Source organism: Ochotona curzoniae, unplaced genomic scaffold (genome assembly GCF_017591425.1).
Source record: "Ochotona curzoniae isolate NIBS_2020 unplaced genomic scaffold, NIBS_Ocur_1.0 contig_3520, whole genome shotgun sequence".
Classification (NCBI taxonomy): domain Eukaryota; kingdom Metazoa; phylum Chordata; class Mammalia; order Lagomorpha; family Ochotonidae; genus Ochotona; species Ochotona curzoniae.
The window spans coordinates 27374149-27396567 of record NW_024465894.1 but is presented as its reverse complement, the minus strand read 5'-3'; the positions used below and the strand labels follow the sequence as shown (position 1 = coordinate 27396567).

At 52.1% G+C, this 22419-nt stretch overlaps 1 protein-coding gene across 1 annotated transcript in view; it reads right to left on the bottom strand.

Moving 5' to 3' along the window:
• Positions 1-1350: 1350 nt before the first annotated feature.
• The window catches only part of JAG1 (jagged canonical Notch ligand 1), a 35049-nt gene continuing 13980 nt past the window's right edge, over positions 1351-22419 (bottom strand). Inside the window, exons 4-26 of the mRNA XM_040980963.1 lie at positions 20849-21103; positions 19067-19127; positions 14814-14944; positions 14511-14630; positions 14001-14114; positions 12947-13060; positions 12228-12341; positions 11769-11815; positions 11339-11512; positions 10796-10946; positions 9589-9753; positions 9048-9161; positions 8446-8559; positions 8227-8340; positions 7938-8054; positions 7394-7421; positions 6857-6942; positions 5772-5885; positions 5214-5323; positions 4887-5120; positions 4548-4679; positions 4205-4355; positions 1351-3365 (exon numbers count right to left, since the gene is read on the bottom strand). Coding sequence (XP_040836897.1) covers positions 2908-3365; positions 4205-4355; positions 4548-4679; positions 4887-5120; positions 5214-5323; positions 5772-5885; positions 6857-6942; positions 7394-7421; positions 7938-8054; positions 8227-8340; positions 8446-8559; positions 9048-9161; positions 9589-9753; positions 10796-10946; positions 11339-11512; positions 11769-11815; positions 12228-12341; positions 12947-13060; positions 14001-14114; positions 14511-14630; positions 14814-14944; positions 19067-19127; positions 20849-21103 — 3218 coding nt within the window. The 3' untranslated portion in view covers positions 1351-2907. The remainder of the gene's footprint in view (positions 3366-4204; positions 4356-4547; positions 4680-4886; positions 5121-5213; positions 5324-5771; positions 5886-6856; positions 6943-7393; positions 7422-7937; positions 8055-8226; positions 8341-8445; positions 8560-9047; positions 9162-9588; positions 9754-10795; positions 10947-11338; positions 11513-11768; positions 11816-12227; positions 12342-12946; positions 13061-14000; positions 14115-14510; positions 14631-14813; positions 14945-19066; positions 19128-20848; positions 21104-22419) is intronic.

Genomic DNA, 22419 nt, shown 5'->3' with positions numbered 1-22419 from the left:
ATGCAAGTTGCTTCAGGACAGCGTTTGGGTGCAGAGGTGCTGGGACAGCCTCCAGGCCCGTGGGCTCTCCCTTTCCTCCCGGTCTTTTGTCTCCAGCTTCCAGAGACCAGCGAGAAGGGACTGCTCTACTCCCTAGGGAAATGCCACGGAACCCAGGCTCACAGCCACTCAGGTCCCTTCAGTTACCACCTGCACGAGCCAAGACACATCTGTCGGCCACTCCTAGAGCTGCTGTGCACCAGCACTCCTCAATGAGCTCGGATCAGGGACCCGGAGACAGGGACACTCACCGAGCCCGTTACCTGTTCTTGAACAAGATGCCCAAGTCCCAGGCCAGTAGAAAATAAAATCTCCCAAGGAATGGAAGAGCCACATTCCCATCTGCTCTGGTTCTGTGCGGTGTTCACTGGCACCATGCAGAGTGAGGCTGAGAAGATACCAGAGGTGGGCAGAGGACAGGCCTGTGCCGTCGAAGCACCGGGCAGACCGCCTTGAGAGGTGCACTTTGGCTTCGGAACTGGAAGCAAGGGAATTCTTGTCACCTCCACGCCACTCCTGGAAGCCATCCACATTCCTGTTTGCTGCAGAGGTGCCAGAGGCAAAACCCCAAGCTTCTGCCATCGTATCATGCCAGTCTCTGGCCCCCAGCAGTCATGCCCAAGAACCACAGCTCTTCTGCCCTCTGATGTGTAGGGCCAGCCCAGCTGACTCCGCAGTCTCACGCAAGACCAGGCACCTGCCAAATGGCAAAGCCAGCCTGGCCCAGCACTGCCTGCCTTGTGCCCAGGCAAGGAGTACAACGGTCCTACTGCCAGAAACTTCCAAGTGTAGCCAAGAAACCACCCACAGGGGTAAGTACGCAAAAACGCTGCAAGACTATGGTTTGTAATGCCAGGGCATGCGCACTGTTCCAAGTAGCCAGGGGGGAGGGGAAAAGAAAAGCAAAAAACAAAACACAAGGCAGCATTAGACGTCCTCTTCCTCACCCCACACCAATTCCAAACTATTTAAAACCCCCTGAGTGCGGTGGGCAGGTCCTGGGACTGTTCAATAACAATTCACTGCCACACTACAGGCCATTAATCCAGTGGTGTTTATTCAAGCAGTATTCACACTTGCTGTTGAATAACAAGGGAATCATGCTTCCCCCCACAGCTCCAGCTTCCCCGCAGCCCTGCGGTCTTGGAGAACTTGCGATGAATGCTATGGTTGGAAAGCCTTTTCAGGTCCACATCCATGCACCTGCGTGGCATAGCCTGCCAGCACAGGCTCCGCAGCGTGGCAGAGGCACCCAGCCAAGCCACGCACAACTAGGTAAGCTCACGGGAGGCCACACTGTTCCGTGTTTTCATACAAAAAATTTAATAAATATTACTTTCCAAAAATTTATTGCCAGGAACAACACATCAAAGATGCACTTTTTTTCCCTGGTGTATTCATATAACAGTAATAGGACAATACAAAGTATCTTCACGGTCTCACTGGTGAACCAACAAGATGACTCTGTTTTTTTATAAGCCTTTTTGATCTTGAACTTTGTAATAGCACTTTGATTTCCTCACTTAAGGCAGGCAGTGTACTCTACGGCAAACCTAAACAGTGATCTTACGGGACATTTTCTGGTTCAAGTATTCAACTAGCTTATTGGAACACTCCCTAAATGCAGTAGATAACGATGACGACAACAACAAAATCAAATCTAAAGGTGGTTTGGTATTAACGTACACATGGTGAAAAGAAATCAGAATTTACACAGTAAGATTGGTGTGCTTCCAACTTCAGTCAATTTGCTACTTTTGATGGTGTTCACTCCCTCGCATTTGGGCTATGGTAAGTTACCCCCGAGCCTGTTCCTCGGAACCGCTCTGCAGCAGCTCACCTGTCTCTCTCTTAAGTGTAAAGAAAAATTAAAAAAGAAAAAAAGGAACTTGTTCTCAAACAGCCTCAGTCAGTCCTTAAAACGCATTTTAAAGTGATGCTACAGGAGGTGTTTTAACATCTGACGTCGTACAGAAAAAACAAAAACACAGCTATCCATCAGCATTCCAGGCAAGGAAGCCCATCTTATTTTTCAAATAAACTAGTTTCAAACACCTTAAGTTTGGCTTATAGGCAACATGTAATAAGTTCAAAAAAAAAAAATAGTTGTAACGCTTACACTGCTATCAAAAACCTTCAGTTCTAAACACATACATATAAATAAAAAGGAATGATGTTTTAAGGCTCTTGATTATTAAGTTAATAAATCAAATATACACAGTGATTAATAAAAAAGAATTATTTACATAACTATACAAAAATTCTACTTTTGACATTTTTTTTCCTCTTTAAATTCTTCATTTGACCAGCAACTGCTGACATCCAAGTCCCCCCTTCCCAACAACAAACAAAATACAATAAAAAAAATAAATAATAAACTCATTTGTGATAGCTGCTGTGGTTCTGAGCTGCAAAGGCACTTCCAAATACAGAACTACTTGTACGTCATCATAAAACCAATATACAAAAACAACTCAAGAATCAATAAATATAAATAAAACTATGATCCCAAGACTGCATCACCGTTAGGACATCTGGCAGGAGTGGGAGTTCGGGACCAAAGGCTGGGGCAGTCTCCTGGGAGCCCGATCCGCAACGTGTCAGCCGTAGGGAATGGTCCAACCAGGGCACTCTTCGCCTACCTTTTTCTTTTGTTTTTTTTTTTTTGCATAGCTGTGAGATGCAGCCCTCGCTTTCCCAGCCAACCACAGAAACTACCATTGCCAGTGTAAGCCAGCTTGTCAGAACTTAAATTAACACAGGGGTTTTTCTAAGTCAACAACAGCCTCAGACTCGAATAGGACACAACAGTTTCAAGAACTGCCAAGTGGCCTCGCTCTCCCTCGTGGTGGCAGCGCCCGCCCTCTGCTATACGATGTACTCCATCCGGTTCAAGCTCTGCGCGCTTTCCAAGTCTCTGTTGTCCTGTTTGTTTGTCCAGTTGGGGTGTTTTGTCGGCGTGCCATTGGGGGGCTTCTCGTCTCTGTCTACCAGCGTGTATGCGGGCTGTTTGGCGAACCGGGCTTTCTGCTGGTGCTTGTCCATGTCGTCCTCTTCGACTTCCGAGTTGTGTGTCCTTATTTTAGACATTTTGGAGTTCTTGCTCTCGTAGTCCTTGACAGGGACCGTGTTGGCGCCATGCTTCTCAATGGGGTTCTTGATCTGGTTCAGCTGCTCCCGTACGTTGTTGGTGGTGTTGTCCTCCGAGGCCGAGCGAGTGTGGCTGCTGGGCTTCCGCCGCTTCCGCACGCACCAGTAGAAGGCCGTCACCAAGCAACAGACCCAGGCCACAGTTAGGACGGAGCTCAGCAAAGGAACCAGGAAATCTGGAAGGCAGGCAGGCACAGGACCCATCAACTTGGCAGACAGGAACTAAACAATACCAAAAGTGGTGCTCCTGTCCCGAGTCCCTTACAGGGACACACCATGGGGCCCAGTCCCTTTTCACAGCTGCAGTAGTTGTCAGTTCCCAGCTCTAAGGAGCTCTGTCCCTACTCTGCCCAGGGTAGTTCTGAAAATCTGCTTTTCAGAACTATCAGAGGCCCGAAGCAAGTGGCTCCCATGCCAGGGGATGAGGGCTGACATTCTCATCTTGCTACCACAGTGATGATTGGGAAATCAGGGAGCGTCTGGCAGAATGATGAAGATGCCACTTGGGATAACTGCTTCGGATGCCTGGGATCAAGAGCTGGGCTCCCTGCTACCCATATCAGAGACCCAGAGTGACCTGTAGGCTCCTAGCTTCATCCGAGCCCGGCCTAGTCCTAGCTATCACAAGCGTTTAGAGACGAGCTGAGAGATCTCCCTTTCAGAAAAAATGAAGAAAAATGGGAAAAGAAATGGGCGTGAGAATGAGGTCATCCTACAGAGTCATCAAGCCTCAAGTAAGCCCTGCACCAAACAGCCGGTGTCAGGACACTGAAACGCCAGCTCTGGCCCTGTGGAGTATCACCCTGCTGAAGGCTCTGCTGCGGTTCTGGATATACCAACACAGCATCTGTTGTGCAGGGGAGCCTGCACAGTTTGCTCTCAGGGAAGGACAAAGGACAGTCACGCTCCCGTCAGCCACGTGCCCTTGGCCAGGAAGCCGGACCCCAGAGCTGACACTCAGGGTGGGTTTCCTGGGTGCTGTGCCAAGGTGGACACGTTGCCAAGCCACACCTACCTGTTGTGTTTTTCTGAGGACGCCTCTGAACTCTGACCTCTGCAACGGCAGCGATGAGAGAGCTGTTTCCATCACGCTTGCTGACGAGATCAATGATCTTGTCCGTGATCTCCTTGATGGGGTTCCCATCATCACGGATGTCTTCAGCGGACTGGCAAGAGGAAAACCAGTCAGTCTTCAGCATCAGGAGCACATCATGGTCGCTTTCATTCAAAATTCCTTGATAAGCCATCTACACAACGCTCCCCCTCATCCACCCGCTTCAGTGTATTTGGCTCCATTTTGATAGTTACTAGCTACCTTGCAATCAAGTAATTCAGTACCAGTGGGATCTTATACTCACAATGGCCACGTGAATTTCATTGTTGGCCAGCGGGGAAGGCTCACAGGCTATGTAGATTGAATATTCAGCAGATACATTCTTCAAAATATTCAGATTCCTCAGTTCACTGCAGATGTGCTCCGTGGTGAGTCCCTGCAACAATGTGTAAAAACCCACATACATAAGACACAGAAAGAAAGCAAAAACGCTGATGTTTGGAAGGCGGGCGGACTAATAAACCCAACCCTCAGTTTACAGGAGTTTAGGCTAAGGAAAAGTAGGTCCCAACTTGCGAGATCCTTCCTCTTCTAAAACCAGATACACTCAGTCATTCCCAACTTCTAAAGAGGTGTTACGTACCGGTGACATCATCTCCTTGTTAAAGGTAAAGGTGATGTTGGCACAGTTATCCTGGTAATAGGAGTCGGAGGTACACTTGGTCTTGACCGGCTGCAGCCCAGATGAGCGACACTCACCCACCCCGGTACAGGGGCGGACGAAGCACTGGTCATCCAAGATGGGGATGCAGCTCTGCCCACTGGGGCACTCGCTGTGCCCCTTGTGGAGCAGGCAAGGTCGAGGGCCACACCAAACCTAAAGAGAGAACAGGAGCCGGCAGCTTAGCAGGAACGCCCCAGCCCCAGAACCCCAGGACACAGACGAAGCACAGCTCCCCTTGCTCCCTACCTTGGAGCAGGCAATCCGTCCGTTCAGGCACTGGCAGGTGTTACAGTCGTCATCCCATTTGGCCCCATCTGGTATCATACTCCCCATGGTGATGCAAGGCCTTCCTGAAACTGACAGGTGGTGGAGATGCTAAGGGGAAGGAACATGCCTCTCTCCACGGATCTGACCGGGGCAGGTCCTCATATGGCCGTGACACCTGTGCCTTGTGCTAGGCACCGACACTTCTGTTACGACAGGCATGGAGGTTCCCTGCTGCCCTCCAGCCCTGCACAATGGCCCAGGTGACCTGCTTGGGCTTCCACAATAGCAACAGATGGGACCAGAGACCCTTCATGGCCAAGCTTTCAGGGGTGAGCCTGGCCCTTTGCCAGGATGGGACAGTTGCTGGGCAACTGCCCCAACCCGCAGCACCATCTCACTCTGCCAGCCGACACACAACACAGCAGCACAAATGTGCCTGCCACAAACCACGGGGTGTCGGCATTGTTACACAGCACTCGTGTGGACAGTCAGAACGCTGACTGTGGGGCTCTGCTCGCCCCAGACAGGCACACTCACCTTCCTGGCACTTAGCACCACTGTGCCCCGGGGGGCAGACACAGCGGTAGCCATTGATCTCATCCACACAGGTTGCCCCGAAGGCACAGGGTGAAGACTGGCATTCGTTGATGTCTAGGAAAAAAACGAAATTCTCTTTTAGGTTCCCACTGTGGACAGGCAGTGTTTGCTTCTGGGTTATCTAGTGACCCTACAGACAGAACGGCATCCCCACCGCAAGTTAAAGCTAAGTGAGCTTTCACTTACATGGCCTGCACCTGAACAGTCAGATCTGCAGCTCCGCCCTCCCTCTCCCAGGACAACCGAGGGCAAAATACTTTAAGATTTTGCATGGCATAAGGTCTCTGTTGTGACATTATGAAGTAGCCACAGAGCATATGTAAACGAAGGGGTCTGGCTGTATGCCAATGAAACTTTACTTATATAACAACAAGGCTGTGGGCCAGAGGTGGCCCCCAGGCCATTCTTTGCCAGCCCCCGACTCAGAAACACAAAACACACAACCTCAACCCAACTGCTGCTGAAATTTAGCTCCAAAAAAACAGACAGTTCAGGGAGAGGGAGTGGTAAGAGAGAGGACTTGTAGAAGGAAAAGAAGGTGGAGCTTCCTGAAAACCGACCCTGCCTGCCACTTGATTCTTAGTCACTTTTTTCACAGCCTGTTCAAAGCCACTGCAGAGCAAACTGCAGAAGCCCTAGTTCCAGACTCTTCCATCGGCCCCAGCTCCAACCAACAGCTGCGGCCACCGTCCTCCGTCCCCGTTAGCCGCAAGCAAAGCCCAGCGCCCTCCTTGGGGCTTCAGTGTGTGCCTGGTCGTCAGATCCTGTGACTGGCACTGTATTTCCCCTAAGATCTAGGGTGCTATGTCTCCCCCAGGGACCCAAATCCTAGCTAGAAGTGGTACATCACTAGCTTTGTCAGGGATCCTAAAAAGGAAGGACATGGCTCTAATGGTTTTCAAGAACAGCAGCCTGGGGCTGAGGAGTCCAGGGACAAACAGCAATTGGGGTGGGCAGGAGGAGCGCGCGCACACACACACACACACACACACACACACACACACACACACAGAGTTGGTCCTTACTTATTCTGCAGTCAGGCCCCGCAAAACCCGGGGCACACTCGCACCGGTACCAGTTGTCTCCATCCACGCAGGTGCCACTGTTATAACTAAGAGGGAAAACAAACAAAGAAAATATCCCCTTGGTTACCAACCAACTGCCCGGCACAATCATGGGTGACTATGTGACTTAGAATCAGTAGCTCTCAACCCCGACCTTCCTGAGGAGTTTAAAAAAAGAAAAAATATATACACACACACACATTTATATATACTGATGTTTGGGTCCCTGCCCTGAAGAGTCTAATTTCCTAGGTGTCTCGCTTGCAGCCTAGGCCCTGGGACTTCTAGGAGCTCCCCAGGGGACTCCCAGGTGCAGCCAAGGTGGAGAAGCGCTGCTCTAAATGAGGGCGCAACCTGGCTGATTCCAGTGTGCTGCACAGAGCAGCAGGCTCGGCAGCCCTCCGGGGAGCTTGTTAGAAGGGCACAGCCTGGGGCCCCGCCCAAGACCTCCCGACCTGCGTTCAACACAAAGATTCCCACACAGGCCGGCACACTCACCAGGGATGAGGACTGCAGTCATTGGTATCTGCAAAGGAAAAGACAACCCAAGTGTGAGGCTTTCAACAGGGAGAGGCAGTCTGGACCTTAAGGGAAAGCATCATTTAGTTCTCCAATAACCACATTATAAAGTCACAGTAGTTAACACCAAGAAACTACGGTGGGCAACCTCTGCTAAATTGGAACCAGGCCTGCAGCATTCCCGGTTTCATTTGCCGTGGGACACAGGACGCAGGAAGAGGCCCCGGGAGGGGACAGGCATGGTGGGGGGAGCAGGCGAGGAGACGGGCTGCTGTTCAGCCGCGGGAGCTGGGAACAAGACACCATCTGTCTCCACTTATCTCACTGGCGACTTTCTCATGCCCAGGTCAGCACTGCGTCCCATCAAGTCATTAATACAGACCCAGGTGATACAAAAGCAGACATCAAACAGCTCTGCTTCTGGTTTCGATTGCGAGCCAGTCCCTAGGGGTGTCAGACTACTCTGCAGCAGCCCTGGGAGAGTTCCAAGGGCGGGGGCGGGGGGTAGGGGGAAGACACTCACTCTGGGTACAGATGGGCCCCTCCCAGCCTTCTTTGCACACACAGGTGAAGGACTCGCCGTTGACCACGCAGGTGCCCCCATTATGGCAGGGGTTGGGCAAACAGCTACTATTCCGGGCTATAAGACAAGAGCAGACAAGACCACCCTCACTTTCTGAGAATGCACCCGCAGCCTGAGGAGCCAAGAAGCCTACCAGGCAACTCGCCCACAGATTCCACGAGCCCATCAACCGACCTGTTCCCATGGCCACACCCACAGCAGGTCCCACGTGGTGGGGCTGACAGCTTACCTATGTTACAGGTGGCTCCTTCCCAACCTCCGGGACACATGCACTTAAAGGCGTCGCCCTCGTCATAGCAGGTGCCACCATTGTTGCACGTGGCCTCGTCACACTGGCTGTCACCTGGAGGAGAAACATCTCAACATGAACATTCAGTCTGGCCTCTCACAGAAGGCAGACAGCCATTGGGTGGCGGGGTAGGGGCGAGGGGGGAGAGCTGCCACTTACGTGAGTGACAGGTCTTTCCTTTCCACCCATTCTTGCAGTCACAGTAGAAGTCGTTGACCAGGTCTCGGCATGTGCCCCCATTGTGGCAGGGGTTTTGGCTGCAGTCATTGATATCTGGAAGCGACAAACCAGGAGACACTCGGCTGAAGACGATTCCAGGACCATTTGTGGCATACCCAGCCTCTCCCTCACCACTGCCCACATCCAAGGGACAGCTGAGCAGCCCCAGGACTCTGACCCTATTATCCGCTTTTCTAGGAATAAAAGCACTTTCAACTGGGGGTCACAGTGAGTGCCATAATTCAGGCCAGGTGGAGGTAGTGGGGGCAGGTGTCTGAAACCCCCAATGACAAACTCAACATGCCCAGATCTCAGAATCAACCGAGTGCCTCCTTTCTAAGCAGGATCTGCATCATCGTAACTGCACAGTCCCCAGCACAAGGCCCTCCCTGTGGGCTGCCATCCGCATTCATAGACGCCAGCAGGACGAGAGTGAGGCAGCCCACGGCAGACACCACCAGGGTCCTACTGAAAACAACGGCTCGCCCAGGTAGAGTGGGAGTTCCTCACATGCCCCGTTCCCAGGAGAACCACACACTCACTGGCTTCACAATGGGTGCCCTCCCAGCCGTCGCTGCAGATGCACTTGTAGGAATTGACACCGTCGATGCAAGTGCCACCATTCTTACAGGGGTTGCTCTCGCAGTCATTAATATCTGGAGAAGGAAGAAAGACAAACTGAGGGGCAGAAGGACAAGCCGTGATGCAGCCAAGCCCCCCCCATGCATTCTAGTGCTTTCCCCGCTGCCTCCTGAGGAGATGCACCCGACATCTTGATGTGCACCGTTTCCCTGAAACAGGTCAGAAGCCTCCAGCACCTGCCACCCCACACGCACCTGCTGGTGGTGTTAGGGCCTCAGCTCACTTAGCTACTACCCAGCGGGCCCAGGGGAGACACTTCTACAGAAAAGAGGAAGCAGCCACACTTAGAGGATTCCAGAACACCGCAAAACAGGCACGGCAGCCAAGCGTGATCTGGTAGACGGAACACAACCTCAGTCTCAGACCCCAGATGCAATGAGATGCCTTAGCTAGTGTCCCTCATCCAGTGCCCCCCTCCGTCCTCGGTAACTGGGGGCTTACTTTCGTGGCAGTACGTGCCCGTGAAGCCTTTGTTACAGTCACAGGTGAATTTGCCCCCCGACTGGCTCTTGCACTTCCCGTGGGGACCACAGACGTTCGAGGAGATGTACCGCACCCCTTCAGGCGTGTCGTTGGATGCCATGGCCACCGTGCAGCTGTCAATCACTGGAAGACAGGTGGAGGACGAGATCATAGCTGAGGACCCCCCTCGCCTCCAAGCCAAGCCCACTTCCAAAGCTGGGCGGGGGTGATGGAGAGGCACTCAGCAGGGCAGGTGAAGGGCAGGGCTCTGTCAGTTTGTGTGGCACAGTGCCAAAGTAAAAAAAACAAAACAGAAAAACTGTTCTCCCTGTGTAGGTGAGAGCTCCTGTCATCCCACCTTTAAAGTAAAAACAAAAAAAAACTGAGGGCCCAGCACAATGGCTCAACTGGCTATCCTCCACCTCCAAGTGCCAGCATCCCATATGGGTGCTGGTTTGCATCCCAGCTACTCCACTTCCCATCCAGCTTCCTGCCTATGGCCTGAGAAAGCAGCAAAGGATGGCCTGAGAAAGCCTTGGGCCCTGCACCCATGTGGGAGACTCAGGATGTCCCGGCTCCTGTGGGGAGTGAACCAGCAGATGCACGCCTCTCCCTCTCTGTAAAGCCATCTTTCCAATAAAAATTAAAACACACACTCGGCTTCTTCCCTTTCCTTACTCTCACTTGAGCCAAGACCAGTCTGCAGAAGGCTTGAACGGCCATGCCATCTACTGCAGCAGCCGTGGGCTACACGTGGCCACTGGCCTCGAAATGCACTAACTTACAGCTCCTAATGACACTAGCCACCTTCAAAGGCCCAGTGGCCACCATGGCCATGGCTCCCATACCTGATGACACAACTGTGGAATACCTCCTACTGCTGCCCAAGGTTCCCACAGACAGTGGGGGACTTGCCTAGCAGCCCACCCCCAAGAACAACAGCCAGACCCGGATTTACATTCTCTCCCCGGGGCTACTGTGACACAGGCTCCTCCCACTGGTGGGATAATGAGAGGGTTCCTAGGCCTTCCTCCCTTGCCTTAACAGGCAGATAAAGTCCATTTCCATCTGTCAGTCTCCTTAGCACTAAAGACTTCCTGGCAATCCCAAGGGTAGATGGCAAAAGGTGGTGAAGGTGGCAGGGCGGCAGTCCAGGAAAAGCCGGCTTTCAGGGGCCAGTGGGTACCTTCACAAGGGGTCGTGCGGCAGTGGTCTTTGAGATGTGAACAGTTCTTGCCCTCATAGTCCTCGGGGCACTTGCAGAAGTAGTCGCTGGCACGGTTGTAGCACTGGGCACCATTCTGGCAGGGATTGGGCTCGCAGTAATCAATGTCAAGCTGCAGAGCAGGGAAGCAGGGGCAGCCCCCAAAAAAGAAATAAAATCAGAATAAATAAGAGTGTCCTGGCAACTTTTCTGGGGTGGTGGAGGCTGGGAATCGATCTTCCTTCTGTTTCTACAGCCTGTGTAACTGCACCTTTCCATCCTAGGTCCAGGTATGCATTTTAAGAGCAGCAGAGTCGAGAGGGTGCAGGCTGAACCCGGGGCACAATGGAAATGGAACACCGGCTGAATCGCCGGGCTACGGGCATTGAGCCCTTCGCCAGTCTGCTCCTAGCTAGCATCTATCTAGACGTCACGAGACCCCGGTCATGGCAGCCAACAGTGAGGCATGGAGGAAGAGGGTAGGGCGGTACAAGTTTGCCCCTTCGGGGTTCTGTCCACGCTCACCTGGCAGAGGCTCCCAGAGAAACCAGTGGGACAGAGACACTGGAATCGGTTGATTTCATCCTGACAGTGACCCCCATTCAAACAGGGGTTGCTGGCGCATTCGTCAATGTCCCTCTCACAGTGGGTGCCTGCATAGCCAGGTGGACAGATACAGCGGTAACCGTTAACCAGATCCTGGAAGAGCAGAAGGGGGAGGGGAAAACACGTGTCACTTTCATTTTCTGTGTTCCAGCCACGGGCTTTCCTGCGGTCTCAGCTGAAGCACTGACACTGCCAGATGCCACGCCCTGGGAGGCGGGAACCCCAGCCCAAAGGAAGCATGCCGGGACTCGCTCTCCACCTGCGTGTCTAGATCTCCCAGCAGCCCAGCGAGCCTTCGAGATTCGCTGTCAATTCTCAAAGCTTTGATTCACACCAAAGGTTTACGTACCCGACAGGCGGCGTCATTCTGACACTGGCCGAGGCAGTCGTTAATATCTGCAAACAGAAGACAGAAGTCATCACGCTAAAGAGGCCAGTGACTTGGAAATTGGCCTTCACGCTTTGGAAAAGCCCTCTCAACTCGGGATAAAAGCTTCCCATCAGGTCTCCTCGCCGCCCTCCCTGCCTCCTGTGAGGCGAGGTCACTGTTACACTGGGCGGAGACTCGGGAGTGAAATCTGACATCCTCATTCCGGCCACCTTGTCAGAACATGGCCCATTCAGCTGCTACGGAGTCCCATCAAGTATTAGGCCTGCCCGGCTGCACGGACCGCTGCCTCTCCAGGAACATGCCTGTTTGCAAGTTTTGCTCCAGAGGCACAAGGCCAAGGAGTGGAGCAGGGGCAGGGACTGGTTAGAACCTTCAGCACCCAAGTGCCAGGGGGTGAGGGGAAACCAAGTCACTCACTTATGTCACAGTTCTGACCCATCCAGCCTGGGAGGCAATCGCAGTAGTAGCTGGCAATCAGATTCTTACAGGATTTGGCGTTGACACAAGGCTTGGCCTCACACTCATTTGCATCTGAAAGGCAACGAGGAAGACCACTGAGACCGAGCCCTCTCCCCACCCTCTTGGAAAGAAACCAACACAGAACTGGTATGAAATCGGAGATGCTTTAATAAAGCAGCAGCACAGGAAAAGGTACCAGGATCCCTTTCTCTACCATGACCAGCTGAGCCCTCCCCTCTCTCCCTTGCCATTATCCAATCGGGAGCACTAACTGATCGCTTCCCAGCTGCTGGTGAGCCACCGGCCCCCAGCCAGAACAGCAGAGAGCCACCCGGCACTGCTGTGCAAAACCTAGTTGCTGGGATTGAACTGTGGCAAAAAGAATGCAGACAGCTCCTTCCTTATGAGATCATCCCGCTGGAACCCAGCTCAACACTTGTGGACAGCCGATTGACATGGTTCAGGGAATCCCACGACTTTCCCACAGGGCCGCAAACAGCCAAGTCCATTTGCATGCAAGTTATTTCTCCCAGGCCCGCTAGGAGCTAGATAATAAATTGCTCTGTAGTATCATGTGGTGCAGATACACCGCTGGCCTCATGCCCCTCCTTCCCATCACCGCTGATGGCCGTGGCCACCCCAAGCACAGGGATGACAGGCACTGAGAATTTTCTTACCTAACTGGCACGTCTTGCCAGTCCACTGGGGAGGGCACACGCACTTAAATCCATTCACCAAGTCCAGGCAGGTGCCCCCGTGGGAACAATTATTTGGAGAACAGTCATCAATATCTGTTCAACAAAAGGCAGGGAAGAGTTGACAGTTTCACATCAACCCAGTGGACAAATGAAAGGATGCAACCCCACCCACTCACACGCACAGCCTCTACGTAGGCGTCAGACACCTGCTCCGAGCAAAGCTACGGCAGGACAAGTGGGACGGAGAAGCCTTGATTTCAGCTTTAAATCCCCCACTGTCCCAGTTCATTTAATCCCCGGTAAGAAGGTGCAGACAGACAGCTGGATACCCACAGCACTGGTAACACAGGACATTCCTGTCTGCCTCGTCTTTGTGTTGAAAGCAGAATCCAGAGGGAAGGGGGAAAAAACTGCCCCCTACCCCGTCACTGCACTACAGACGGGTCTTCATTCCTTCACGAGGCAGGTGTACCACGCACATCGAGCACTCATTCCCCAAGTTGCTATTAAGAACTCTGGAAGATGGCAATGGCTATCATTCACTGCCACAGGAACGGGGGGAGGCGACATGTCGCCTCAGGAGCCCGGGTGATCCCTGACCGTGCCATGTGCCACTCTGAGGATAGTGATGGCAGCAATTTTCAAGCCCCCATCCCCCTATTCTGGAGGGAATACCACAGACCCCAGAGCTGCACTGTAGGGCATCTCAACAGTTCAGACACAACGGACCCGGCTCAGAGCCCCAGGGAGCACAGCATCCCGGGCCCCTTCCTAACACACCCTCACCCGCCAAGGCCATGGGGGGAGCAATCCTAACACAGCTCTGGGAAGCACATGCCCCGATCTAGCCCAAGAGTTGCCTGCAAGCATACACATACGCTAACTTCAAAGATGGGCACAGGAGTGCCAGGAGACTGCACCCTCTCCTCCTCATCTCCAGCAGATAAACCTCTAGGATGGCAGTATGTTACCCAGACCCTCCACCTGCACACAGACTCCCCCAGAATGGACAGCAGCCCAACCCCAGACTTACTTGTGGAACACGTGGGGCCAGTCCAGCCCGGAGCACACTCACACTCAAACCCCAGGGCAGTCTCCCTGCAGCTGCCTCGGTTGTGGCAGGGATCCGAGAGGCACGCGTGTTCTGCTGTAAAAACCAAGGCGGTCACGATGACGGGGAGCCCACCGCTACGGCTCCACCCTCTTCCCCCAACCCCACAACGGAATCCCACGCACGTTTCCAGAAATGAAAACAAGAGTGTGACATAATCCTGCTGTATCCAGCAAGGCCTCTTTCCTGTTACACTGGCTCCAGCCACACACATTCCAGGGCATCTTGGGTCTGGGGTAGCCGAACCTCAACATCTCCTATGTTAATCAGGATCACCACAGCACCCACTAAAAACATTCCACTTTGAGGACTTGAAGGAGGCTCCAAACACCCATGGGAAGACTGAGCTCATGGGTCGTAACTTTGCACACAACTCTCACCTTATGTACAAGCAAACCTACAGAAAAATCCAGCAGAGCCTGGGCCACTTACCAATTTCACAGTTGGGTCCGGAATAGCCCTCGGGGCAGGAACACTGGTATTTGTCAGGCCCGGTATTGCTACAGGTCCCCCCATTCAGACATGGCTGATGGGTCCCACAGTAATTGAGATCTGCCACAAAGATGCCAAAGTCACAACCAGGAAACTGTTTCCAGTTTCCAGAACCCTTCATGGGTCTAGCCTCACGCCCATTAAAAAAAAACCTAAAATTTCAGGCATATTCAAGTACAGAGTTAAATACACACAAATCAAAATAAAGCCAGAAGCCCCAGACGTTCTCCCCGATGGGCATACCTTTGTCACAGAGCTGGCCACCCCAGTTGGTCTCACAGAGGCACTGCCAGGGTTCGTTGCAGGTGCCATGGACACATCCCGGGTGGGGGATACACTTGTCACAGTACAGGCCCTGCCAGCCATATTGGCACCTGCAACAAAACACACACACATATACCCATTCAGGCTTTCAGTATTTTTAAAGATTCGCTGAATTATTTGAAAGAGTGATGGCGAGACTAGAGAGAGGCAGAGAATGAGAGCGAAATCTGCCATCCATTGGTTCATCCTGCAAAGACCCGCTGCACAAGGCCACGCTGAAGTCAGGTGCCCAGGGCTCTATCTGGGTCTCCCCATGTGGGGAGCAGGAACCCAAAAAGACACTGCCTCCCAGGCACTGAAGTGGGAAGCTGTCAGAAGCATGGAGCCATCAGAACTTGAACCTAGAACTGCACCTTGCCTCCCAGCCTCTTGAATCAACAACTGCCGTGGTGAGGCCTTTGCTGCTGTTGGGACAGGATGGTACACTTTAAGGCTTGTCAGAGGACTCCTTATAAACAAACATTTTCTCAGTGGGGCTGAGGTCTCCTTCCCAGCCGTAGTTCTGACAAAAGGGGGGTTGTCTGGGGAGAGGCCCGTGTGGGGACACCCTTCATAAAGCCACTCTCTCTCTCTCTCCTCAGATGAGCTGCTGGTGGGGAGAGGGAAGAAGGCATGGGATAAATCAATGCAGGACCTGGTCAGGACAGACCACAGAAGCAAAAGACTCCGATGACAACAAAAGCTAGACAAAGTCTGCTGCGAATGCTGCAACTTGCAACCACACTGAGCTCTTTGTCTACACAGCAAGTTGTGACCCCAGCTCAGGGAAATGTGACAGGACACGGAGCATGGCAGGACCCCACCTTGCAGGAGAGTGGGGTGAGGACGGGGCATCCTCTTTGGGGTAGACCCTGGCGGTATCCTCAGTCCCACCTTCCCAGGGTGGCACACGGAAGCAACAGCACGGGCAGTCAATTCCATAGATAAGTTATGGCCCATTCCCGTGGCTGCCTCAGCCAAGTTTATTTTTCATTTTGCAGGAAAAAAAAAAAAATACTGAGATTATCTAGTATTAGGGGAGCATCGAGGTTCCTTTGTAAGCACCTTGGTTCATCAGACTCTTTCAAGATGGTGTCTGATCCCCAAACAAAAACACAAATATAAACCCTTACCTGGGTGGGAGAAGGGGCAGGGTCTCAACCACTCTCGTGTTTCAAGCCTTCTGAAACCCTAACAGCCTAAAAACCATGCTTTTCCAAAAGGGTGTAAGGAGAGCTTGCAATGGAGGGGCACCAAGCAGCCTGCTGCTGGCATGAAGGTGGTGCTGGGGGCGGGGGGAGGGAGGGTGTCCAAGTGGGATGGGCTAAGTATTTCCACACTGGGACCTGGGAAAAGCTACAGTCAGAACCGGCTGCCCCCGGAAGCTGCTCGGCTCTAACTTTGGAAAACAAATGCCAGTGCCCGCCTCCCCCCCAATCCACTCCCAGAAGGCACAGCTTCCAGTTTCCAGAAAGCTGCAGCCAGCAAATCCTTGTCATGGGGAAATTATAGGGAGTTAGCTAATAGCTAATCAGCCATGGCCGCGAAGCAACTTAACCCCTGAGAACGACGACTAATCGCTTCCTACCTTCTAAAAACAAGCCCTCCCCACCGACCCCAAACATAAGAACCACGAGAAAGTGTGATTGAAAAGCAATCAGATGCAGTAGTCTGGCTTGTATAAAACAGAACATCAGGCTAAATGACATAAAGGAGCAAAATGAATATAACTCATGTGGCAGGAAGGAGTTTTTGGAAAGCAGACAGCCCAGTGAGTGGGTGAGGTGAGGACCCGGGTCTTAGTACCCTGCAGGTTGACACTTAGCCTTGAAGACAGCAAGAGGGAAATGATGGGGAAACATCAGTATCCTTGCTGCCTTTCCCATCTTTCCCAGCTCAGGGATCTCTACAACTCTGTTCTAATAAAAGCAAGGGAGGCAGCCAAGGACCCAAGCTCACCTCTTAATTAACAGGCGCTCAATCCCCGAGCACGAAAAAGCAACCGCAAGAGGCTACAGATGACTTCAAAAGAAAACAAATAAAAAAAGACTGACCCTAAAGAGAGGCATCCACCAAGTTATCCCAGCTTAATAATATATGATTAAGATTCTCATGAGAAATTGAAGCAACTTTCCTCATGTGATGATTCATAATTAAGTTAGCTCTCACTGGTCAAGCAAGTACTAAAGTCAGCGTGTGTACCCAGGAATAGGAAACACCACCCGCCCCCACGTCCACCTGGGAACCAAAAAACCAGGGGCACTTTTCTCATGGTGGGGTGTAAGGAAAACAAACAGTCATGTAATACATAATCCAAAAGACAACTGACAAGGCGCTTGCTATTGAGCCATCCCTGGAGCAGGACACAAACCACACTTCCTTAGCTGGAAGGTTCTGTTTTGCTTTTCTTGCAAGGGAGGGAGAGAAAGGTAGTCGGGTTGAGAATCTATGCAAATGGTGTGTGGGAAAATGGCACCTTAAGTAAACAAAGGCACCCAGCATGTCTGGGCAGGGAGTGGGAGGGGAGACTTCGAAAGAGAAAGGGCTAAACTTGGGAGACAAAGCCTGTTGTTCTGGCTGGGAGGGCCCTCCCCGCGCAGCCGCAGCCGCAGCCCCAGCCGGGTGCTGGTTCTGATGACAGTAGCACAAATCGCAGCCTCCGCTGATCCTCATCTGAGCGGGTAGCAGTCACTAATAGCACGGCCGAGATGACTTTCTCCAGAACACCTCTTAATTAGCATGGCTGAACGTAGGTGGATTCTTTCCTCATATCTGACAGCAGAGCTGCTCAACTGCTACGTATGGATAGCCACCTGCCACGAGTGGAGCGGTGGGTAGCTTCTGCAGGAGCCGCCGCCCTCTGTGATGCCTCCCCAAAGACAAAGCCATGCAACGCAGAAGAGTCCATTTCAGCAGCACCTGTTCCTAGTTCTACCTCCAGCTGCCTCCAACTTGTGCTGTGAGTTCAGGGTCCCCTGCTGCATGGCAGGGGAACAGGTGGACTGCTGGGACCCTCAAGGTCTAGACTATGGAGAAATTCTGCTCAAGAGAGCAGCCATCAACACTGACTACACATCGGAGTCATGGGGCAAACCTGTCGAATGAAGATTCCTGTGCCAAGCCAAGGGGCTGGGAAGCCACGCATTAGGGAAAACCAGGAACCTGCATTCCAACAATTCCCACAGCTCATTTTGGGAATCCCGAGCTGGGAGTCGGGGGGTGAGGGGCTGCAGTTCCTCCTAGCAGCAGCAGCATCCCGTGGGCCCTCCCAGGTTTGTGGAACCAGGATGCGCGTCCCAGGCGAGAGCCCCAGATGCAGTCCTCCACCAGAGTACCCTTGGTTGCACTCTGCTGCCTGAGCTGCTAAAGCTCTGGACAGAGTAGCTTTGGGGGCACTGGTGGCAGGCCCCAAGGATCCAATCAGTGTCACATTCAACCTGCTAATCCTTCTAACTTGGGAGTGGGGCGTGCGAGGCCACAGACAATACCAGTGTTTCCTGGCACAATGTATGTTCCAAGACATGTCCTTCCCCCTTCCCCGGTACGGAATCAGCACGCCTTCAGGGTAGGGTGGCCCGGCTGGCTTCGGCATTGTTCCTGGACCATAAAAGAACCAACTTCAAAGGCCAGCAGCAAAAGTCTACATTCATCAGGCTCAAATGAAGGGATTCCAGCACCATTAACCTCTCAGCACTGGCCCAAGCTCCCGCCTGCACGGGGGCCAGGAGATGGGACTAATCCCATTCTAAAGAATGCTGGACTTTTGCCTACAGATGGGAAAAGTGGGGGGTAGGGCAAGCAGAGGAAGCTCCAGGGAGGAGGATGAGGAAGAGAGGGGCCCGGGAACAAACCCACATCCCTCCACTCTCGTCCATTAGCACTTTAAGGGCAGATTATGAACGTGTGTTATCAATTTACAGAACAGTTAATACATGAAGTCACCAGCCACGCCCACCATGGTTTCCTTTTTTCCCCCCTCAAGAGAGAAGTAGTGTGTGCATTCCACTGGACAGCTGGTATAATTTAATAAGCTTCGGATGTGCCTATGTGATTTTTTATAAAGCTTTCCTGTCCTCCAATGGGAGAAAAAAAAAAAAAGAAAAAAGGCATGTTCACAAGAAAGTTCGCCGTTGCCTTTCACACGAAAAAACACACAGAACAGAACCCCACAACAGATCAGTCAAGCTGTTTACCTGCAATCACCTGGCAGTTTGCAAGACCCGTGCTTGGGACTACAGCCCTGGCGACAGATAGCTGCAAGAGATCAGAGAAGAAGGTCAGCACGCACACTGCCACGGGCATGACAATGGTCAAGGACACGAAGCCTACAGAATCCGTGACGCTACAAGGTCTCAGGGGAACCCCACTGGAAGAGGAGGAAGACGAGAGAAGCCCAAGTAACAAATCCAGCTTTCAATCGCAAGGCCATCCCACCAGATCCTCCAAACACCCAGCCGGCCGTGACAAAATTCAGGGAGCTGGCGGAGAGGCAGGGAACCCTTCATCTCAGCTTACGCAGCAGCTTCCTCCTTTTGGGGCCCTGCATGGCCAATTCCTGTCTTGCCTATATCCATCTTCATCAGAAAGAAAAAAAACCGACTCCTTTCTCAGCCCACCCATTCTGTCCATCAGGGTGTGGTCAGATGAGCCCCAGGCCCCCTAAACCCTCTACCAAATGTCTGGCTTCGAAACGTCTCCTGGGACCCACGGCGCTTTCACATGTGGCCTCACGTGGCACACTGGCCTGGTGGCATTTTCTCCCCGCCGCCCCAGCAGCTATTTTCTTCACATTAAAAAAAATAGTAAATTGAACTGATGTCTCCAAAAATGTACTAAAACAGAGTTTAAATGACCGTTAAAAGAGTTTGTAAAATACGAACTATTTAAAATATGTCAAGCAATCCCTTTTTTCACATGAATTCCAGAAATGCCACCCTTTTTAAACCCTCGTCTCTGGTTATTTAAGAAAGCAGCATTGCCCAGGAGACCTGCTCATCATTCCTTGCCCCACCCTAAGTCCCTTGGTCAGAGCTCAAAAAATTCAAGAAGGAATTTACACAGTTATCATGCAAAATAGGCAGAGCCTGTAACTCATGAGGATACAGTGTATGGTTAACTAGAACCACCAAATTTTAGAAGGGGTGCAGCTAGCAACCCACCCAGGACTTCAGAAGCTTCTACTCCTTCGGCGGTGGGAAGGTGTGGGGGGGAGAAGGCGCTCAATTCAACAGAAGTTTGAAGGGACAGGTGAGTTTCTCAACTCCATGACCTCCAAAGACATCTAGAAGTTTCCAAGACGACCCTGAGCTGAGGGCGATTATCATTCCCAACCTGTAGGGTTATCTGCTCAGACATCATTAGGCTCAGCCAGTCCCACCACCTTCCCAAAGAGGGAATGCTCAGGGCAAAGGGATGGAAGGAGGCAGATGGGGTGGAGGGAGGAGCAGAGAGCTGAGCAAAGAGGTGGCCCCAGCTGGAGCCAGCCTGCTGCCTGCTCCCAGGGGAAGCACTGGAGTGTGAATTGTACCACAGCGGTAAGGACCGAGGGCCGGCCTTTGTAGTCCTCCTGTCAGTCACTGCCGGACTGTGAGTAGAGGGAGGGATGCTGGGCCAAGGACACCCCTCTGGGAAAGGAGCAGCTGTAAGTTGCGCGGAGCCAAGGCTCTCAGCAGCTGGGAAGCAGGAGCACCCCAGCAGCTCTGCAGAAGATGGAACCCAAAGGCAAGTGTCCCTGAAGGCAAAGAAGCTTTGAAGTCCATACAATTTTTTCACAATACACATCTTCCCTGAACTTTTTCCATGGTTTTCAAAATTCATGTGCAGCTAATAAACTTATCCCTTTGTCCTACAAGCTCACACATTTGGCATCTGGACACGTCGGGAACTGCATGAACAGCCCCAAGTCCCACGCTGTCTGAGCAGCGGCACGCCACCCGACTACTGCCAGGGCGAGAGTGGGATCGAGGCTCACGCACCTCTGTTGCACTCGGGGCCCATCCAGCCTTCCATGCATGTCTTGTTGCCATTCTGGTCACAGGCATAGTGGCCGAAGAAGTCATCTCTGGGCCGGCAGAATTTGTTGCAGCCGAAGCCATAGTAGTAGTCGTCGCAGGTCACGCGGATCTGGTACTCGAAGTGGGCCACCCCCGTGTTCTGCTTGAGCGTCTGCCACTGCCGGCTGGGATTTATCATGCCTGAGTGAGAGGCCTTCTCGATGATGCTGTCCGGTTCTGGAGGGAGAAGAGGAAGAATCATACTCACAATCCCAAAGCCTCCCGTACAGACCTCGCTGGCTATGCTCACAAAAATATAAATCATGTGCATGGTGCAGAATGCAAACAGTTACACAAGACACTGGAAAATGAAAGGCTTCCACCCTTCCACAGCTGTCGACTCTCCAATGCAGTCACAGTACATCGTCCAGGAGCACCTTTAAATAACTTACCTAGTGCCAAAACTATGAGGTTTTGCCTTTTTAAAATGCATTTCTGTGAAAGAGTTACAGAAAGAGGAGAGAGATCTTTCATCCATCAGTTTACTCTCCAAATGGCCAGCACTGTGCCAGATCAGAGCCAAGACCCTGGAGCTTCTTCTGGGTCTCCCACGTGTGTGCAGGGACCCAAGGACTTGAGACATTCTCTGCTCTTTTCTCAGGCCATAAACAGGGAGCTGGATAAGAAGTGGAAATCAAGCTGGCTCGCATATGGGACGCTGGTACTCAAACTACTAACAGCAACCAGTCCTATCTAGATTGGTTATTAAACAAAATCACGGCAAGCATCTGCATGCGGCACCAGCACTGGGAAGTATCCTACAGATGAAACAGGAGGAGTGCCACCCATCCACTGGGTACCCGAGCACCCCACAGGTGCTCTCCCAGGAAGCCCGGTCAGCCTGCCCTTCCATGGCACAGGAAACTTGACTTCCAACAGCCCCACCATCAGGGCCCATTATCACTTTCTGATCTCTCCCTGATAGGTAAACAAAGATCATTTAATTTAATTAGCATTTAATTAAGCGATGGGGAACACCCTCTCAGGTACTTAGCACACCAGGTGCAAGTGTTCCTGTATCCTGCCACTTGCTCCTCTCCTTTTGGCAACCTTCCTGCAACCTTGTTCGCCATCCCGACCTGCACCAACTCTTCACCTATCACACAAGGTCGCATGCAAGCCCAGACAAAGGTCAACAGCCGGTCTCTCTTCACCCTCAGATGTCTGTTTTTGTGGTATCAGTTGAATTCAAGAAGTGGACTCAGTAACATTTTTAAAAACTGCTAGTATCCTTTCAAGTTGGGATTTCCATAGCAACACCACAAACCTAATTTTCTTCATCTTTGCCCACTACCTAAAATCCAAATGGGAGAGACTAACTCACCCCTGTTAAAGACCTACCCTCTTTTTGGTTTTGAGGTGTCGGTTTTTTGTATTTTGTGGGTTTGTTTTCTTTTTGGAGCTGAGTCAGCCTCTTTAAAGAGACTAAGGGGGCGGGGGGGGGGGACTAAGGCTATGGTGCAGTGGGATAAGCTGCAGTCTGCAGCAGCAAC